The 20,035-nt window shown below is 45.5% G+C and overlaps 1 protein-coding gene across 5 annotated transcripts in view; it reads left to right on the top strand.

Annotated features, from left to right (window-relative positions):
• NCKAP1 (NCK associated protein 1) overlaps positions 1-20,035 on the top strand; it is a 1,877,983-nt gene that overhangs the window by 31,022 nt on the left and 1,826,926 nt on the right. For 3 of the 5 annotated variants that reach the window (XM_069615776.1, XM_069615777.1, XM_069615780.1), the window contains exons 2-3: positions 18,156-18,173; positions 18,982-19,092. In XM_069615776.1, coding sequence (XP_069471877.1) covers positions 18,156-18,173; positions 18,982-19,092 — 129 coding nt within the window. The remainder of the gene's footprint in view (positions 1-18,155; positions 18,174-18,981; positions 19,093-20,035) is intronic. The other 2 variants (XM_069615779.1, XM_069615778.1) reach the window with 1 other exon arrangement.

Genomic DNA, 20,035 nt, shown 5'->3' on the forward strand with positions numbered 1-20,035 from the left:
ATGTGGACTCTCTTCTTGCTGAGGACGGAGAGTCGGTATTGCCTTTGTAGCAGGCGACAGGCCAGTTTGTCAGAGGATGAACAGGAAGTCCTCCATTTCCTCTCAGCTGCCCTACACTTACGTTTAAGTGTAGCTAGGTCAGAGTCATACCAGGAATTGCACTTGGCTTTGGACTTCAAACGGATCCTCATGACAGGGGCAAGAGCATCAAGCGTATCAGAAATTGAAGAGTAGAGTAGAGACATGGCTGTGTCAGGATGTAAGACAGCCAAAGGTAGAGGGGGGGGAGAGAAAGTGGCGGCAAAAGCCTCAACTGACACGCTTCATGGGCCGGATGTCCGAGAAGGTAGGTGGCAGTCAAAGCTTGTGACAAAGCTGGCCGTGAACCATGTCTCAGTAAGACCAAGGACATCAAGGTCTAGTTCTTCAGGGAGGAGGCAGATGTCAGAGGAGTGTTTGACGGCAGAGCGAGAGTTGAGAGTGGCAATATGAAGAAGGTTGCCAGCCTTAAAGACATTCCGGGGAGAGGTACAGATCAGAGGTACAGATCAGAGGTACAGATCAGAGGTACAGATCAGAGGTACAGGAGGAGGAGGACATAGACATAGATCTGGCAAAGGAACGACAAAGAGGATGTCGGTAAGGGTCTGTCTGGCGGAAGCATTGGAATGGGTGTCGGCGATAGGAAGACCAGGGTTAGAGGCCAAGATATCCTTTTTGAACTTTTTCCTACCAGACTTGGTGAGAAGGGAAGGATAGTCAGTGGAGAAGCAATTGGAAAAGATAGGAGAAACAGAAAGCGCCATTGGGGTGGAAGTGAGGAAAGGATGGAGATGCTCAGGGAGCTAAGGCAGGTAGGTGTGGGACAAAAGAATGGTGAGTTCACTCGGCTGGCAAGTTACAGAGAAGAAACGGTATACAAGCAAAATACAGAGAATTTCACAATGGGCAGCAAGATTTGTCTTTTTAGCACAAAGCAAAGACAGCAAGATTTGACTTTTTCAATCTTGGAATCGGATGTTAGTAAAGGGTTTTAGGAAGCACTGCGCAGCAGGATGACAACATGGGAGTAACGCGCAGAAAGAACAGTGATAGTCAAAGGCAGTAGGAGTGAGTCCATAAGGAGGGAACTAACCCATAGTTCTGGATTAGGCAAATTCAAGGCAGTCCGGATTTCTTAGGAGTGAGGTGGCAGCATCATTGTGGTTAAGGTGCAGGGAGGACCCCAATTAGCGTTCCGGGAGCAGACCGGGGCCTTAGAAGTGGGCCTTTGCTGAGAGGGCCGGCTCTACTCAACTAATGGTCGCACCTTGCAATGTCTTTGGGTTTAGGAAAACCTTTTACAAGATGCCAAACATAACACATTTCCTTTTGAGATTTCCTAATGAGTAGAAACATCAAGCTAACATTTAAATGGACACAACACTATATTAACATCCCATGACGAAGCATTGGAGGCCATTACAACTAAACCTCCTTCATAAGTGTATACCCTAATGGATATTCGCCTACCAGCTAGCTGTCCTATCACACGTTGCCAGCAGAAATGGCTGAACGATAAACCCTAATGGTGGGAAAAGCTTTCTCCTCTGACAATGAGGGCAAAAAGATGAGGACATTAACTAAGAGTTGAAGTGGGATTCAAATATAGTGACACACACCAGCCCCACCAGACTGCTCAAGCTGCCTTATTCATATACTCACTGGAACCAGATGGTGGAATTGGCCTTCTGGATTAGTCGGAAGATTCTGATTCTAGCAGAAATGTATTGGAAAATCTATAGATTCTGAAAAACTGGAAACCATGCTTGTGACATCCAGGATTGCGTCGCTAAACTGCTTTGCTGTCGCATGTCTCCTTAGTTTGACCAAAGTCTTGGCTATGAGAGCAAATGCAAAGCATAGTCAATCACTGGATTTGAGTTCTGGAGAAATCTACGCGTAAGTGCTGCAGCTTGGTCTGGTCTCCAGTGAAATATTCAAGATATCTGTGAATGGATACGTGACTCAAGAGGTCCATCTGCAGCTGACCCTAGTTTGACAGATGTTTGAATATCAGAAGATCTAGATGGCATTTGTTGGGGTTCTAGTCCTAACCAGTGAGATTCTCTAGTTCACCTCTAAAGGCCAATTTCCTTAGCTAGTTCTGCAAGCAGCCTGGACCTGGTAGGTACAATGCATCAGTTTACCAAACCGCCAACCAGAAGCTGAACAGCTGATCTCCTGGCGAGGCAATTTCTGCATGTTTAATTTCTTAGGTAACAACCTCCCTACGATGGAGATGTCCCTTCATCTTGCTCCTCAGCTTTACATGCTGGCGTTTGTTCGTCTCTGTAACAAAAATTGGGGTGTACATGAAAATCTGTTGCCTTTTCCAAGCACCCATTTGTTCCAGTCTCCAGTTAAACTATTACCAGCTCTGTCAACACGATGACAGGCTTGTAAGACTTTTTGCCTTGTGGAGAGTAAAGTTTATATAGAATGCAGATCTGTAACATAGGGAACCTGGAATAATGGCTTGCATGGACAATGCAAACAGCCTTACAATCCTGGCTAATTCTAGGAGGAAGACTCAACCCTTGACAGCAATTGGCTGAATGTATTCCTTTATTTGTCATATTTAGTAGTTCCAGGGCTGCTGTCTGCGCCCAATGTGAAACCTAGAAACCTGAGCCCCTTGTGCTGCATGGGGAAAACCCAAACTTTGAAGATCATCAATTCCCATCTGTAGGTGACATTACTGCAGCCTTGTATCCTGTTAGATGCCATTCATGTTATTCTGATAAATATTCATGCTCCCCTTTTTTTCCTTGGGAGCTACCATCACTGGCTTCAGAAATTTGGTAAAACGCCCCAGAGTCAAGAGGCTGAAAGGAAGACTCCTCAATTTCCACACCGGGTTGCTCCAGAAACATTTGGGAAGGCTCTTGATGGGATGTGCTAAATGGAAGTGGTCGGATGAGCATCTTTCAGACTTGACCTCCTGATGGGAAGAATGCGTCCAGTTTTCCAGCATCCTATTATTGAGATGAGTCTCTGCCGCCTTGGTACCCCTGATTCTCTGTGGCAACAGTTGGACACTTGGTTTCTACCAAATCTGACCATGCTGAAAACTCTAGTCAGAAAGGCTATTGATTTGATAATTATGCTTCATTGATGGCCTTAAATGTTCCTACAAATTCCCCTAGCCTTTTGGCAAAGGGATTGTTGAACAGGAGATCTTGAGCTAGTTAATATGCCTGTAGCAGTTAGTCCTCCTAACTTGGACTTGGTCTTAACTAAGGGGCCTCTCTTCCTTTCCGTGGATATGGCACAGTTGGTGTTGCCTAGCAAGTAAAAAAACAAGGGGGGGATCCTGAGAGTCCCTCTGCCAGACGCTTGTCTTAGTTACGAGAGCCTTACCCAGAGTCTTTAGCTCCCTATCTTTCACAGTTTCACAGAGGAGAAATATCCAAAACGTATCAGTCTTTGTCCTGCCTTGGGGCAGTCCTGCACCGAAAATGCTAGGCAATTCTCCTCTGAACAAGAGTACCAACAGCAACCCCAGACACGTGTTTCAGTCTGGTTGGACCTCATCAGTAGGGTGGAGCTGTGTCTCTCTAAGAATAGTGAGTAAGGGGTCCATGTCTGGATTCCCCTAGTAACTTATGGCGAGTCCCAAAGTTACTTAAATTATGCAAAAAACAAGGTGTCCTGGGAGTCCCTCTGCCGGACATTAGTCCTGGTTACGAGAGCCTTACGTAGAGCAGAGTCTTTAGCTCATGATCTTTCACAGAGGAGAAATATCGAAAACATATCAGTCTTTGTCCTGCCTTGGGACAGTCCAGCACCGAAATGCAAGGCAATTCTGATATGTTTTGGATATTTCTCCTCTCTGAGTTAATGTGAGCTGAAGAATCTGGGTAAGGTTCTCATAACCAGACTGTCCAGCAGAGAGACTCCCAGGGCCTCCCTTGTTTGTTGCCTAGCAAGTAAGCCACTCCCTGAGCCCACTGTGACGAAGTCTAACTCTTGGGATATCTAGCGGGGTGAACTAGCAGGCAAGCTAGTAGATGATTCTCACAGGGAAAGTATGGGGAGGAATCCCCTAGTCACCCTCAGTTAATTATCGCCATGCGACAAGTCGGGGGCATCGCATAACACTGATCCAATAAATAGACCCGGTATGCCGATACGTGATCACAGTAACAAATCAAAACTCCACTGACTCTATGATGTGTGCATGGCAGGTGACCACAAACTCGTACAACACTTAGATAATCACAGCAGGTTATCGGAACATGCAGTTCTTTTTAACAATCTCAGTGAGAACATTGGGAGACATGACACTGCTACGGGAACCTGGCAGTCAGGCAAATGTATGCCCGTACAAGGTTTGTCAATCCACAATGGAGGATCAGGTTTTTAGAGCTTCAGTCCACACTGATGGGAGGAGCTGCATACCCCTACCTTGCATACATGAGAGAGTGGCCAATTATGAAGGACCAATGACATGTCACTGTTGTTGACCGAACATCTCTTTAGGGTATTGCTCATATCTGGCCCACGATGATGGAACACCACATTATACCTGTTAAGCTCACCTGGTATCCACGGGGACGCCACCCAACCCTGGTTGGATGATTTGTACTCTCGAACCCTCTCCCGGACCCTTGGTAAGGCCTCCGGTTAAAGATGGGTCTTAATATTGTGAAAGGTGGATTCTCCATCCTGCTCCTCGTGGCAGGGGCACGTAGATGTGCTGGGCGAGCAGCGACCAAGTTACTTCACTGGTGCAAGCCCCCTGTGGGAATCCAGGCCTGCTGCGACTCTGTAGGTTTGCTGCTTTACAGTCTTTATATGCAGTTCTTATGTTCCTCTTAGTTCGAATAATAATGTCTTGCTTCTTTCCTTTTATGTATGGAAAGGTATTTTGGTGTTGTCATGCAGTTTGAAGATGAGCATGGGCCGGTAGGCGAAAGCGCGGTGTGCGCGATGCTGTCCGGTGAGTAATGCGCGGCGCTGTTTTGCCTTTTATATTGCTAACCTGTGTCTTTTCTCTCCTTGCAGGTTGCGATGTTCCTCGCCGAGCGCCGTAATGTTCCAGCAATGATACTGACCAGGAGATGACTACCCAGGTAAGAATTGTGTGGCTTTCTTCATTCGGGAGGAAACGTGAGTAAACGCTTACTAATGCTGTCTTTCTTTCTCCTCTTTCAAGGTTATTGTATTCCAGGATGCATGCGGTGCCGGATGATGGAGTTCGTACCTTCAGGTGAGTGGAACTGAAGTCAGCGATGGATTGAAGACAAGATACTGTTCCAGGTAAGTTTCGTAGTGTTCTTTCTCTCTCTGCAGGTCCTTGGTGTCACAAGTCTCTCCCCTTCTCACCTGTCTTTCCTGTTTGCTTGCGACCTTCTTTTGTGACTTCCTCTGCACGGTCTGGGATTTATATAAGCCGCGCACGGGTCTTCAGATTCCAGCGTGCTTTGTTCAGATTGTCCAGGACGGAACCAGGAAGGAACAATGTCCGCGCACGGAGGCACAAAAACCATGGCTCGAGCGCAGGAGAAAATCCAGGAAAGTTCGGTAAGTTTGAGAAATGAAAGAAAAGGAGGAGGAATCAAGGAACCGGGAATAGAGAGATCAGGAAAATAGCCCCGAGCGAACTCCGGCAGCACACGTCCAGCTACGACGAGCAGTAGCGTTGAGACGCTCAGAGCCACGGGGGCGTGTCTGTTTTGTAAAACATAGAGCGCGAAACGCAGAGACTGGCCAGCAGCGTTCCGCATCAAGCGGTCATGTTGGAAGGATTACTGAGTTCAATCCCCTATGAAGGGGACCACGAAGTCTAGAAGGGACGCAGACGGCGGTTCATGACATTATGCCTCCTCTGAAGTCCAGCTCCTCCGGGTTTGCCCGGATGTATAAGATGGTATCTTCGAATCAGCCTGGGAGCATTCATGTTTGACATGGGTTACCAGGTGCGCTCACTGGGAGGGTGTCCTTTCCATTGGACCAAATATTGTAGTGGACCACGTCGGTATCTAGAGTCACAGATTCTGGAAACCTCATATTCGAGTTGGTCATTGATAATCATTGGGGTAGATCTTGGAGCAGTTCGAGAGGGCTGAACATATGGTTTCAACAGAGAGGTGTGTGGAAGACAGGATGGATCCCCTTCCATGATTCTGGTAGCCGAAGTCGAAAGGCCACTGGATTAAGATTTATTTTATAGAAAAGGGCCTGTAATACCTGGGAGCCAGTTTATTTGGTCGCAGATGTCGAGGAAGGAGTTTCGAGGATAACCAGACTTTATCCCCTACTGAGTAAGAAGGCCCAGGTCTTTTGGAGTTGGCATGATGTTTAACATCTTTTCTGGCCTTTTCTAAGTGTTCCTTTGCTTCTTTGTGTACATTAATAAGGGTTTGCAATCCAGGAATCAACCGTAGGAACTGGGGTAGGGTGTGGGAGAACAGAAGGTAAAACTGAAGGATGAAATCCTTGACTACAGAAGAAAGGACTGGTGTTGATAGCTGAATGATCCAAATTGTTGTAGGCGAATTCGGCCACAGGTATTAAGAGTGACCAATCATCCTGGACCTTGGTGGCGAAGCAAGGACGATACTGTTCCAGAGTTTGGTTTACACGTTCAATGGCTCCATTGGTCTGTGGGTGATAACCTGAGGACAAGACATGTTGGATTCCCAGTATACAACATAATTGTTTCCAGAACTGGGATATGTATTGGGGTCCTCGGTCAGAAATGATCTTGGAGGTTAGCCCATAAAGCCGGAATATGTGTTCCAGGAAGATTCCGGTGAGTTCAGATGAGGATGGCAGTTTGTATAAAGGTGTAAAATGAGCCATATGAGTGAACAAATCAATGGTAACCATGATAGTTGTGTATCCCCTGGAAGATGGTAGTTCCATGATAAAATCCGTGGCGATGAATTCCCAGGGTCTTGTTGGTATTGTTGGTTGAAGCAGTAGACCTGCCGGTTTCTTATTATCATGTTTGTTCTGATTGCAGACTGTACATGCCTGGATATGGATCCGGACATTCTCTTTCATCCTCGGCCACCAAAATTGTCTTTGTATTAAACAGAGGGTGTTGGTGATGCCACGGTGTCCGGAATGAAAAGTATCATGACATTGGCTTGTGATCTTTTGCCGCAGTCCAGGAGTGGGGATGACCAAGCGATTGTCCTTGAACAGATATCCGTCCCTTGTCTTGAGTGTCCATCGATTGCTTCTCTTAAACTCCTTCCAGGTTTCAGAGGACTGAGTATGAATTCGAATATCCTCCAGAAGGGTGATTGCTTGGGCAACAAATATTGTGTGGGGAAACATCTTAGGAAAAGTCCGATCTTCAATGGTTTCGTAATCAGGACGTCTGGACAAGGCATCGACTATTATGTTGTGTGTTCCAGGGACATGGTGGATTTGAAACTGATATTGAGCAAAAAAGAAGGCCCAACGCGCTTGAAGACTGTTTCTACATTCTAGGGATTGCAGGACATGAAGATTCTGATGGACTGTGTGGACCTGTACCGGGTGTTTGGCTCCCAGGAGAAGATGCCGCCAATCAGTGAAGGCTTGGCGGATGGCTAGCAGTTCTTTTTCCAGGACGGAATAATGAGTTTCTCTGGGAGTCAAGGTGAAAGAAAGATAGGCGATGGGGTGTTCTAACTTATCATCAAGTTCCTGTTTTAGGACTGCCCCGATGGCGTAGTTGGAGGCATCAATTTCCACAAGAAAATGGCGATCAATGTCGGGTTGAGCTAGGATGGGAGCTTGTGTAAACTCCAACTTCAACCGTTGAAAAGCCGTATCTTGGGCTGAGGTCCACTGAAAGGGGGTATCCTCCTTTAGCAATGTAACAATAGGATGTACAATCTCTGAAAAGGCTGGTATGAATTTCCGATAGAAGTTAGCAAGCCCCAGGAAGGATTGAATTTGTTTTACAGTAGTTGGAACGGGCCAGGATAGAATGGAATCTACCTTTTGAGGGTTCCATTCCAATCCCCTTAGGGCTAAGAACGAATCTGAGATGGTGAACAGTTGATACATGGAAAAGGCACTTCTCAGGTTTGGCCAGGAGCTTATGTTCACGTAGACGTTGTAAAACTGCCTTTACATGTTCATGTTTCAGATGGTCCTTGGAGTATACCAGTATGTCGTCCAGATATACAATGACGAAGGGGAACAGCATGTCAGAAAACACCCGGTCCATAAAACGTTGGAAGACTTCTGGGGCATTAGCAAGTCCGCAGGGCATAACCAGGTATTCAAGTGGCCAAAAGGCCTTCTAAAGGCTGTTTTCCATTCACCTTCCTTTATACAAATTAGATAGTAGGAACCCCTGAGATCTAATTTTGTGAATACTACTGCACCTCTTACTGCTTCCAGGATATCCAAGATGAGAGGCAATAGGTAGCAGTCCTTGAGAGTACACTGGTTAAGGCCACGGTAATCTAGACATGGTCTAAGCTCCTAGGTATCTTTCTTGGAAACGAAAAATAACGAAGCGCCCGCCGGGGACTTGGATGGTTGTATGGTGCCATTTTCCAAGTTAGTATCCAAGTATTCTCGGAGGGCCCTCTTTTCAGGTTCTGATAAAATAAACATTCTCCCGAAAGGGATCACTGCTGAAGGTTCAGTATCAATGGCACAATCCTCAGGTCTGTGAGGAGGAAGAGCTTGAACTATGGCAGTCGAAAATACATCTGTGTAAGCCTGATAGGCCCTGGGAATTCGGATGATGTTCTCCCTGACTGGACTGGACTTTGATGTCCTTGACTGGACTTTGCTGGATTTCGTGCGAGTTTTCAGAGGACTTTGGTAAGGAGTCTAGGAATAAGCAGTGGGACATAGTGTTCAGAACCAAGAAACAAGGAGCCTGCTGCCCAATTGATGTAGGGGTTATGCTTCTGTAACCAGGGCATGCCTAGAACCATTGGATAGTGGGCAGATCTTCTGATGTCAAATTTGATCCTCTCTTGATGGTGATTTATAGAGAGTAGGATCTCTTTAGTTTGAAGGGTTATGGGTCCTGAAGATAGGGGTCTTCCATCAATTGCCTCTACTGGTTGCATTGTCTCTCGTGTTTCATGTGGAATGTTGTGAGTAGTGACCCAATCAGGATCTATGAATATACCCATGGCTCCGCAATCCACTAATGCCAGAATGGGGTAAGATTCTTTCTTGGAAGGCGATAGAAAGGCCTAAAGAATCGCAAGCTTATTTGGTCCAGGAGAGTTCAAGGAAGGAATTGATGTGGAGCAGACATTATTCTCTCGAAACTGTGCCCCATCTAGGATCTGGAGCTGGCGTTTCCCGAACGCTGTGGAGGAGCAATAGGGCACTCTCTGACAAGATGTTTATCGGAGGCGCAATACATGCAGAGACCAGTGTGAATACGGCGCATCCTTTCTTGTGGGGTAATGGGTCCACGGAATACCCGCAGTTGCATGGGTTCTGGATCTGAGGTCGGAGAAACTGCGGGTTCTGTGCTAGAAGGGTGGTCTATGATAGCCTTTTGGAATGATGATTTCGACTTCTTTTTCTCCACCTTTCTTTCCTGGATTCGAAAATCAATTTGAAAGGAAAGGTCCAAGAGGGCCTGGAAGGAATTAGGGCGAGCTACTCTGGCTAGATCGTCTTTTATTTCTTCATTCAAGCCTCTGCGAAAGAGAGTGAAGCTAGCCTCTTGGGACCAATCGGCTTCCTTCATATGTTGTTTGAAACGGGTGACGTAGGTAAGCATATCCTGGGATCCTTGTCGAAAATCAAGTAGACGTTCCTGAGCGCTGTAAACCTGCTCAGGACGATCAAACATGGCCTTTAGGGCTTCCACGAATCCATTGTAATCATCCAGGAGGGCGTCGCCTGAATTGCCTAGGGGAGTTGCCCAGGTTAATGCGTTGCCAGTGAGGTGTGAGATCATAAACCCCACCTTTGCTCTAGGGGTGGAAAAATAGTAGGGCTTGAAGCTGAAATGCACCAAGCATGAATCAAGGAAGGCACGAAGGGTCTTTGGAGAGCCATCATATTTGTCCACCACTCCTCCCAATAACACACTTTCCTTGGTAGCAGAATCACGAGACAATACCAGCTGCTTTAAGGTTTTGAACTTCTGTGGTGAGTTCCTGCATGCCTCGCATGAGGTCTTGAACCGCGGCTTCCATCCCTGTATCCGTATCGATTTTTAGGCGTCTCAATCTGTCACAAGTCTCTCCCCTTCTCACCTGTCTTTCCTGTTTGCTTGCAACCTTCTTTTGTGACTTCCTCCGCACGGTCCGGGATTTATATAAGCCTGCGCGTGGGTCTTCGGATTCCAGCGTGCTTTGTTCAGATTGTCCAGGACGGAACCAGGAAGGAACAATGTCCGCACGCTGAGGCACGGAAACCGTGGCTCGAACGCGGGAGAAAATCCAGGAAAGTTCGGTACGTTTGAGGGATGAAAGGCAGGGAGAAATCGAGGAACCGGGAATAGAGAGATCAGAAAAATAGCCCCGAGCGAACTCCGGCAGCACACGTCCAGCTAAGGCGAGCAATAGCGTTGCGACGCGGAGAGCCACAGGGGCGTGTCTGTTTTGTAGAGCGCGTAACGCAGAGACTGGCAAGCAGCGTTCCGCATCAAGCGGCCATGTTGGAAGGATTACTGAGTTCAATCCCCTATGTGTCAGGGACCACGAAGTCCAGAAGGGACGCAGACGGTGGTTCATGATACTTGGTTTCAGGTAAACTGGCATCAAAGAACTGGACACGGTGAGCATTACGTTGTCCACAGCAGAATAACGCAAAGCATGTTCTGCTGTTTGGGTGTGGTTTAAATAGTCTCAGGTAAAGTAGTCCCAGGCCCGCCACACCCAAAGTAGTCCAGGTAAAGTAGTCCCAGGCCTGCCACACCCAAAAGACTAGACCGCATAGCTCAGTTCCTTGTAACTGAGCTATGTGTGTGCCTCCATGTTGGCTGAACTGCCCCCCCCCCCATGTTAAATAGTTAAATAGTCCCAAGTAAATAGTCCCATTCTAATGTTGGTCTTCATGATGGTTATGAGCCTGGTGCCAAAGGCGCCAGGACTGACTCCAAGAGAGTCTTGGATGAGGTTTTAAGGCCTTTGACTTGGCCCTAACTGAAAGGCTGATTTGCCAGTGAGGACCAGGGGCAAGGGTCATGACAATAACCTCCTTAGACTGGGTGATCAGGTTGTGGGTTTTTGGAAGTGGAGGTTGCAGCAAGAGTTTTTAAAGAGTTGGCAGTGCAGAGAAGATTGTGAAGGGAGCCTGGAGAAACAGAGTCTGGAGGTGGAGTATCAGGAGGAGGAGGTTGGAGTTAGGCATAGGCAGGAGTTTGGGTTTGAGGACCAGGCAGAGACGGCTTAAGAAAATCAGGAAGAGGTTGGAGTGGAACATCGGGAGAAGGTACTAGAGGCTGGCAAGTTGGTAGCCAGTGAGAGCAGGATGGTTTGAGAGGTTATGTTGGGCCCAGGGTAGGGGTTAGTGTGAGACCCAGATCTCAAGAGGTGGAACATGCAGGTTGGAAGAACAGTCACCTGGCATGGTGTTGAAGGGGTCAGAGTTTGTTTAGTGGACAGAGCCCAAGTTCCTGTAGGACTCCACCCACACTTGGCTCCAGCTCGAGGATTACGAGAAGCTATGCTTATACCTACAAGTCATGGGAGTGGCATAGCAATGCATGGCGTTAGAACGGTGGTGGTCACATCCCACTGAGACATTAGGCGGCGACTGGACACATTGGCTCGAGACTGTAAATGGCAAGGTTGTACCACAAAGCCTTGTGAACTTTAAAGCTCCACCTATTTGTGAACTCTTTTGAGAAGAAATTACTCGGATATGTTTTGACCTGGAAGGGGTTTTTACTTGAACGCTTTTCAGCCAGTTTGTGCGACCCAATAGGATATATTGCACCACATTTCTATAGCACTGGGAACGACAGGTTCTCCAATGTTTGACACCTTCTCTCCACTGTTTCTATTATATTGGCACAGTGTTGATGAGGGAGCACTCAATTTGTCCATCAGTTTCTTTCAGTGCAAAGAGTAGTGTCAATCCACATGTTAATGGGCAAACCTTGCACATGTCGGCTGGGAGACAAGCTGTGCGGTCCTCTTGCCTGCCGGCTCTGTGCTACACACCCTGCACACTCTCTCTCGTACTCTCTCTCTCTCGTACTCTCTTGTACTTCTCTCTCTCTCGGCCTCTCTCTCTCTCGGCCTCTCTCGGCCTCTCTCTCCTTCTCTCTCTGTCTCATGCACACACTTTAAAAACACTTTAAAAAGCACTCTTTAGTGTGAGCGTTCTTGCTCTCTCAGTGAGAGAGTGTCTGCTCCCCACCTGTCCCTCTCCCGATGGTTGTCAAAACTGCATACTACACCTCTTCCGTCAGTACCCACAAAAGCAGTTGAGGGCCCAAGGAGGGCGGCCAGAGTGAGAGGGAAAGAGGGAGCTGAGGTCGCAGTGCGAAGGATCTCAGTCTTACTACCGTTCAGGCAGAAATCGTTAAAGGCACACCATTCCGGAATCGCGGCTAGACAATCGGGAATGAGAAAGAGAGGAGAGGAGAGGAGTCTGAGGGGAGCCTGAAGGAGAGCCGAGTGTCATCTGCATAACACTGAAAGTTGGGAGAAAAGGTAGAGATGAGATGGGCTAGAGGTACCAAGTAAAGGGTGAAGAGCCAGGGTGAGTTGTTGGAGCCCTGGGGAACACCACATGTGGAGGGGGAGAGAAGAGGTGGGAAAGGACCCCAGTTGGACCTGGGAGCGTCAATCTGAGAGGAAGGTCAACCAGGCTAGGGCCTGATCTGTGATGCCAGGGTGTCACAGAGACGATTGATCAGGAGGAGGAGGAGGACAGAAGGAAGGCTAGAGTCGAGATTTGAGAGCAGGTCTTCTCGGGTCTTCAGGAGAGCAGTTTCCGTGCCTCTGGCTGCACTAAAGCCAGACTGATGGTCATGGAGACAACCAACAGATTCTGTATAGAGAGTAATCCTGAATCTGTTGGTTGTCCCCATGAACATAGTCTGGCTTTAGAGCAGCCAGAAGCATGGACACTGCTCTCCTGAACACATGTGAAGACCTGCTCTCAAATCTGGACTCTAGGCTTCCTTCTGTCCTCCTCCTCCTCATGTATACTACAATAAGCACAATATGCATTCATAATTAGACTAGGCACACATTGACAGTAAATAACCTATACAAAACACAAACATTCGAACCCCCAGACAGAGTCCAAAATCAGTGACTTTTCTACTGAAAGTGCAGCAACGAAAGAAGACTGGCAAAGGACGGGAAGTGATTTTAGGGACTGGAATCTGGACGATAGGAGTCCTTAGATTATATTTCGAAAAAACAACGAATTTGCTAAGCCTTTTATGTGGAATGTTGATAGTTTTGTTTAGTTTTCCTTGCTGGCACTGCCACGGGATTAAGTAAAAGAGAGAACGCTCCCTTTCACCAGAATGTTAAGGTACTTTTCCAAAGGACTGAAGTTTCTGTATGCCCCATATCAGTTTAACTGCATAACAAGAAGTAATGCGCTTAGGCGGGAACATTTAAAACATCTTAAGAAGTAATTTTGAGGAAGAAAGAAAAAAAGGATTTTCCGTCAGCTGTGAAAGCTCGGGAGTTACCTTTGAAATGCATCTCTGTCCCTAAGATTCCATCCTATTTTTTTGTTGGAAGTGTAATGTGGTGGAAAACAAACGGTGAAATGGGTACTTGCTGCATTTTGTTTCCTTTTCAGCAGCAGAATCTGGGATGGGAGTTCACCACTTAAAGTGTAAATCTTCCGAGCTACAGTACTGCAAATATCTCCGACTTCTTTCCGTTGCTATGGCTCGAACTAAAAAGAAGGGGCTCAGATTGAATAATTTATTTTGAACTTCCCTTTCTCTATAGTATGGCTACTAAAATATTGTTGTAAGGCTTTTAAACTGCCCCAAATCAACACTGTAATGGTCCCAGGAGATTTGCGTGTTGTGTCCCTGCGCATGGCATCTATTCCTGCAGCGGCAAAGGAGAAGGTGAGAGGATTGGAAACCGGATGAAGCGCAACAGACGTACTGATGGTGTGATATCGAAGAGGGAAAAGGAATGTTTTGTGATCATTTGGGTGAGTGCCGAACCGTAGATTGGGATTGCATAAAGGGAGTTATGTTCTAAACCTGTCTGGATTGTCTAGGTGAAACAGTTTAGCGGGGTGACGTTAATTAGCCACCCATTAAATTGGTGACTGTTCAACTCAGGGTTACATTTTAAAATGGGTCCTGTGCCAAACTCCCGTTTTATAATTCGGTGCTGCCAAGCTGGGGTGTTGTTGCAGGTGTGGCCCTGAATTGAGTAGACTGCATGCAAGGTGAATGTAGCTGGATAACAAAAGGGTAGGACTGGCTGCTATGGATGTCTGAAAACATTTTGGGTTATGTTGCAAGACTGACGCTCAGAAAGAAGGGGGAATCTTTTGATATTCTGAAAATATATTGTCTAAGTGTACAGTCAATGCACAGTTTAGGGTTCCTGTGCAAATAACACAAGGGGCTGCAGATTTAAAAAGAAGCATTAGCAAATGTAACAGTTTGGTCTTTTCCATAGGCATGCATGTACTCCTCCCAATTCATGCATTTCTAACATACTTTACATAGTACAATGTTATACTAATGATCACAATCAAAATTCATGACCTGTTACTACTTGGATTTACATTGTCCTTTATAAAACCAAATCAAATGTTACTTTTAGTCTGGTTGATTTTCTCTGTACACTAAAATAAAATCACCTTCTACTATACAATTAGCGTTCTGAACATTTAACTTCAGCACAGCAAGATCAATAATTAGAACCCGGCGCGGGTGTGGCTTCAGCCTCCCACCCTATGAGGAGGCTCAGAACAGGGGCTTTAACACATGGTAAAGCCCCTGATCCAAGCCTCTGCTGAGCTGGAGGTCGCTATCTTCCCCTGCCGGCTAACCAGTACGTGGTGCCCCCTGCGTTCTGTCCCCCATCCCCTTTTTCCACATGTTTAGCCCCCCTTCCCTACTTACCTGCTGCTGACTTCTCTCTCGCCTGTGCTGGGAACAGTAGTGTTCCTGGCGCTTCCCCGTAGCGCGACTAGTCACCATGGGAAAGGAGAAGGGACTACGTGTAGTTCCCTTTTCCCCGACCCATGGCAGGCATCTTATTTTGTTTTTGTTTTTGAAGTTGAAAAACTGCGAACTTTTCTCAAAAATACACTCTTAGTACCCCAGTACGCTGCACCAGGGTACTAATAGCAATATTACCTGGGCCAGGAGGGAGGGGCGTGCATTACCGGGGGAAGTAATGCCCTGGGCTATTGTTAAAACTGGCACTGGCCTCCCCCCGGCTCGGGTAATATTGCTTAAATATGATGAGCATCTGAAGGGAATTACTGACCTCTCATCCAATTGGAAAATTGGGAATGCCTTCAGTAACTGCTGGTATTGACTGCATTCCAAACGTTCTCACTTCAGAAGCAGACCTTGGACCAACAGAGACCATTCCTTTCACAATATTCATTTCCCAATAAGATTTCTTTCTACAAGCCACTCCCTCTGGGAGGATCCTTTTTTCACTGAACCGTTGTCAAGTGACAACCACATCCGATTTTACACATCAAAATAAAGCAGTCTAAAAAATGAAATGGTGCGTTTACCTTTGTGTAGACACTGTCCCCTTTGACATTACTTCTAATGCACTCCCATGCTAAAACTGTTTCAGTTCAAACAAGCTTACAGTTAATACACTTAAATTATAAAGAAACATAATGTACATAAAAATAAAATCCCATTTAATTTGCTAACCTGTTTGTTTACTTTGCTCCCTATTAAAGTGACAATTGTTTCCTCACTGCAACTCCTAAACCTACATTGCTTTTTCCGCTATCCGCTAATAACCTTATAGACCTCGCTCTTGTATGCTACAAGCAAGAGCTAAATTGCTCTCAGCAATTTGTATCCCTTGTTTTTAATAGTGAACTTGATTAAGATTTTCTTTTTTACATCAGCCATAGCTTAATAGCTGCAATCAAACCATTACTTTTCTGAAGCTGCCTTTGCAGGTGCAAATTGCTCGTCTAAATCGCCTTAATGTGAGAAGGATTGAGAAAACACGGGGAATGTGTCACTGGTGATGCTACTTATGATTATGTATCTCTCCACAAATGCCAGAATAGAGCACCACACCCATTATCCATATAATTGGTCGTTTCTCAGACAGGCAGTTAAAATTACCTCTGGGAGCCATAACAAAAGAAGGGAGCGACTCCCCTTTTATGTAGGGGGAGTTGAGAGTAGCATGTTATTAGTTTGTATGCTATACGTGTGGGGGAAATGAGGATTAGTAGCTCTAAGAGCACAAAGCATTTGACAAACTGATGATCCCCCTGCCCCCGCTTCTTCCCGCTCCCCCCCACCCCACACAGCTTACCCTCCGGGAGAAGAACTGGAGCAATCCGCTGCCTCTTCTGTTACCCTTGGAACATTTCTTGGATAAGCATTGACAAAGCCATTAGGTCTGGCTTTTACTTTGGTGTAGAGGGGCTTTGCCCTGCATGTGTAGTGGGGGCTTGTCCTTGTTGGTAGTCTGTGTATGCTTCGTCTCAGCATAGCATGTCTAGATGGTGTTTGTTTTTTGCTTTTACTGATTTGGGATGGATTCTGTCTTTGTTGGGTTTAGGCAGGCAGAGTATGCCAGGCTTGGGCGACGCAGAGTTAGGTGACTCGGTCTCATGTCTTTTTCAGGTAGTTCCACCGGTCAATTGATGGCTCTTGACATGCTGACCATTGAGGAATTCTCGCAATGGCTGCTTGTAGACATTCAAGATAAGTAGGAGGTGGATGCATCCATGTGGTACACTGCAAGCTTATACCATCATCATAATATGGCCATTGTCAGGATATGCTGCTATATTGATAATTGCAGGGGCGCCATTCCATGTCTCAAGTGTTTCTTGCAGGTCTTAAGAAATCTGCTGTTCCAGCGAGTTGCTCTTCTACCGGACTCTGCTCTTTCTGCTTGGGCGTCTGTGCAGTAAAAACTGACACTCGCTTTACATGAAATGTTACTACATCATAACAGCAACGTCGCAACTTCTTTGCCCTAGGTTAGCAGTGCACGTGAAGTGCTTGTTGTTTGCACTCGTTTGTTTTTAGCTGTGCTCCCTTGCTGACATTAAAGGGTGTTCCATAATAATATTGCCCCTTTGCAGACAAAACTCCAGTCTTATGTTACAAGGTAAGTGGTACTTGGTAGAACATTGGAATGTGTGAATAAGTCTTTTATCCTAATTATTTCACACCAGTCAAGTTACCTGTGCCCTTTAAACTGCTTCCTTCAGTTATGCAACTGAACAGTAAAGCTTTTTGCAGTTAACAGCTGGACATGAAGTTGTAGGGCACAAATGTTTTTTTATGGGTAGATGAATGTTTTGAAATCCGTTGAACTGGCACATGAATTTCTCATTTAGGACTTGGATTGACATTAAGTTGGTTTACACAGATTCGCACAGCTGTTAAAAGTTCCTTTCACTAACCAGTGTTCTGCCATGGATTTGAAGTGGGTGAGTGTTTTTTCTTTAGGTTTCGAACCCTACTTTGTAAAAGGCAAACACCGGATGGCAAGCACTCCATCTTTTAAAAAATTGGAATAAACTGGCAGCGTCCTTTCGGAAGGGCAGGGTTATATTCCCTGTGTACAATTTGTAGGCAGATCAGTAATCCCATTCAATTGCTTTAATTGTCTTGCTTACTTTAGAAAAGTACACGTGCACATTGTAATGCCAGCATGTTAGTATGGTTGCCGTTTGCCCGAATCTGATGGAAGATTTGAACATTGTTTTGTTTCTTGTAATGTATGTACCGCCTTCCTGATTGCTTCTCTTTAACTCAGTTTCACTTTGTGTTAATACTAACTTCCATTTTCAATGTCTCTGCTCTCTCATGAGTTGATTTTAAAATGAAGATCCAATGTTGTTAACTGTTTTGAAAATCTTGGTTGCCATCTAACGGTCATCTTTTTCTTTTTTATTGGCAATTCATATATTGTTAACTTTACTTTCCTCACCGTGCAAATTGTCAGTTTGCAAATCTATGTTTGTGTAATTTTCTCTTTTTTTTTGTTTAAATGCTTCCCCAGCAAGGACAAGTATGGAAGGTTTGCAAAGCTTTTCACCTTCCTATTACCTGCTTGACTACTTTCAGATCAGACTCCCGCTCCATGCCTGCTCTGATATCCACCGCAAAACCATAGGGACCAATAGAAGAAATCTAGTAGGAATTTGCAGTCCCAGTATGCTCACAGCACACATATTATAGCTTTGGCTGGTGCACTGGTTCCTGTAGAACGGCATTGCACGGATTTTACGTTAATTGTTATTAAAACAAGTGCATAGTTTATTGAAATACCTCGTAATTCAAATACATCTTAGTTCAAACGTGCTGCTGCTTTTATAAGTTCTGCTTCAGCTGTTAAAACGAATGACCTGGGGAAAACGTTATCACAGCATGAACTATGGAGAGTTGCAAATATCTTGAACATATTGTCGATTATATTGTTTGTGGAATTTCGGATGTGTAGTTAAACCTGCCCCAGCATGTTTACAATGTACTATGGTGTTTCATTTAAATTCTTCAGATGTTTATTAGATTGAGAAGTTTACTACCCTGACTCCCACTTTACTAGTAGCAGCACGGCATACGTTTATTACATTGATAGAATTAGCTGGACCCTTCCTGCGGTTTGGTGCTAACTGCTATAACATTGCTTATGAAGAGGGTTCCACCGAGGGTTCCCACACACAGTCACCTTTTGCATATTTAAAAAGTGAATTTTCTTTCACTATGCCTCATGTCCTCTCATGCAAGGCTCATCTATTTCTGGTTAGACTGCTAGCTTTGGTGAAGTTATGCCAGTGTGTGATATTAATTATATTTTCAAGACATTTTTTGCTTTGTGTTTTCAGGCATGTGGTGATCCCAAAGCAAAGCCATCTTATCTGATTGACAAAAATCTGGAATCGGCTGTCAAATTCATAGTTCGGAAGTTTCCCGCTGTAGAAACACGCAACAACAATGTAAGTAGCCCTGTTTTCTAAGCAGATTGTGACTGTGATTGAGGTGTACAGATTTTTCATATTTCAAGGGGTTGCTAGAACATAGCTGATAGCAGAGAGCCTTCTACCAGGGGGCAAACTTTCAAATTCTAAGCTTCTAGCCTGACATATAAAGTTAATTGGTTGTGTTTTTGAATTTCGGGTTATTAAAAGCACAGAGTATGCAATTTCCTACTTGCCAAAAGGCATATTCTCACAATTCAGTATCGAATGGCAAGTGCAGGTTTTGTGACCTGCTTCCACGGTTCCTAACAGAAAGCCTTCAGTAGATGGGTAGTCTTGTATTGCACATCCACTTGGATGCAAGGGGTTTTAGAGGTGAAACAGCTTTTGATATGCACATTCATGGGATGGCAGCACTTCCAAGCTCATTCCCCTTCCTTTTTAGGGTAGGTTTAGCCTTTGGCCCTTTTCTCTTCACAATGTAAACCTCTGCTCTGGGGGCCATTATTTCCTCCTTTAGCTTCTCCTATCAGATCTTGACAGATGACACTCAAATCTTCTTTTCTTTTCCTTCTGTCATCTCTCTTGACCAACAAATCAAACTGTGTCTGCCATCAAATACAATATGACTTCCCTATCACGAATGTTCAACCCCACGAAAACTGAGGTTCTTTACTTCCCCTCTCATAACACACCCTGCTACCTACCCACTCGCCTCTTTGCATCCTGACCGTCCACCCGCAATTGTTTGATCTTCAACCCTGACCTAAACTTTTAGTTATCTGTATTTTCCACGACACCTCATATTAACTTCTGATCATAAAAATATGCCCCCTAACTCCTTATCTCCTCTTTTCCTCTCCAAACTTGACTACTCAACAACTGGGACCCATAACTGAACACTTATTTTCACTGTAACTTAGCCAAAACTAATGGTGATATTTATACATGGCATGGGCGG

The sequence above is a fragment of the Ambystoma mexicanum genome, chromosome 9, assembly GCF_040938575.1.
Source record: "Ambystoma mexicanum isolate Mex_15411 chromosome 9, UKY_AmexF1_1, whole genome shotgun sequence".
Classification (NCBI taxonomy): Eukaryota; Metazoa; Chordata; class Amphibia; order Caudata; family Ambystomatidae; genus Ambystoma; species Ambystoma mexicanum.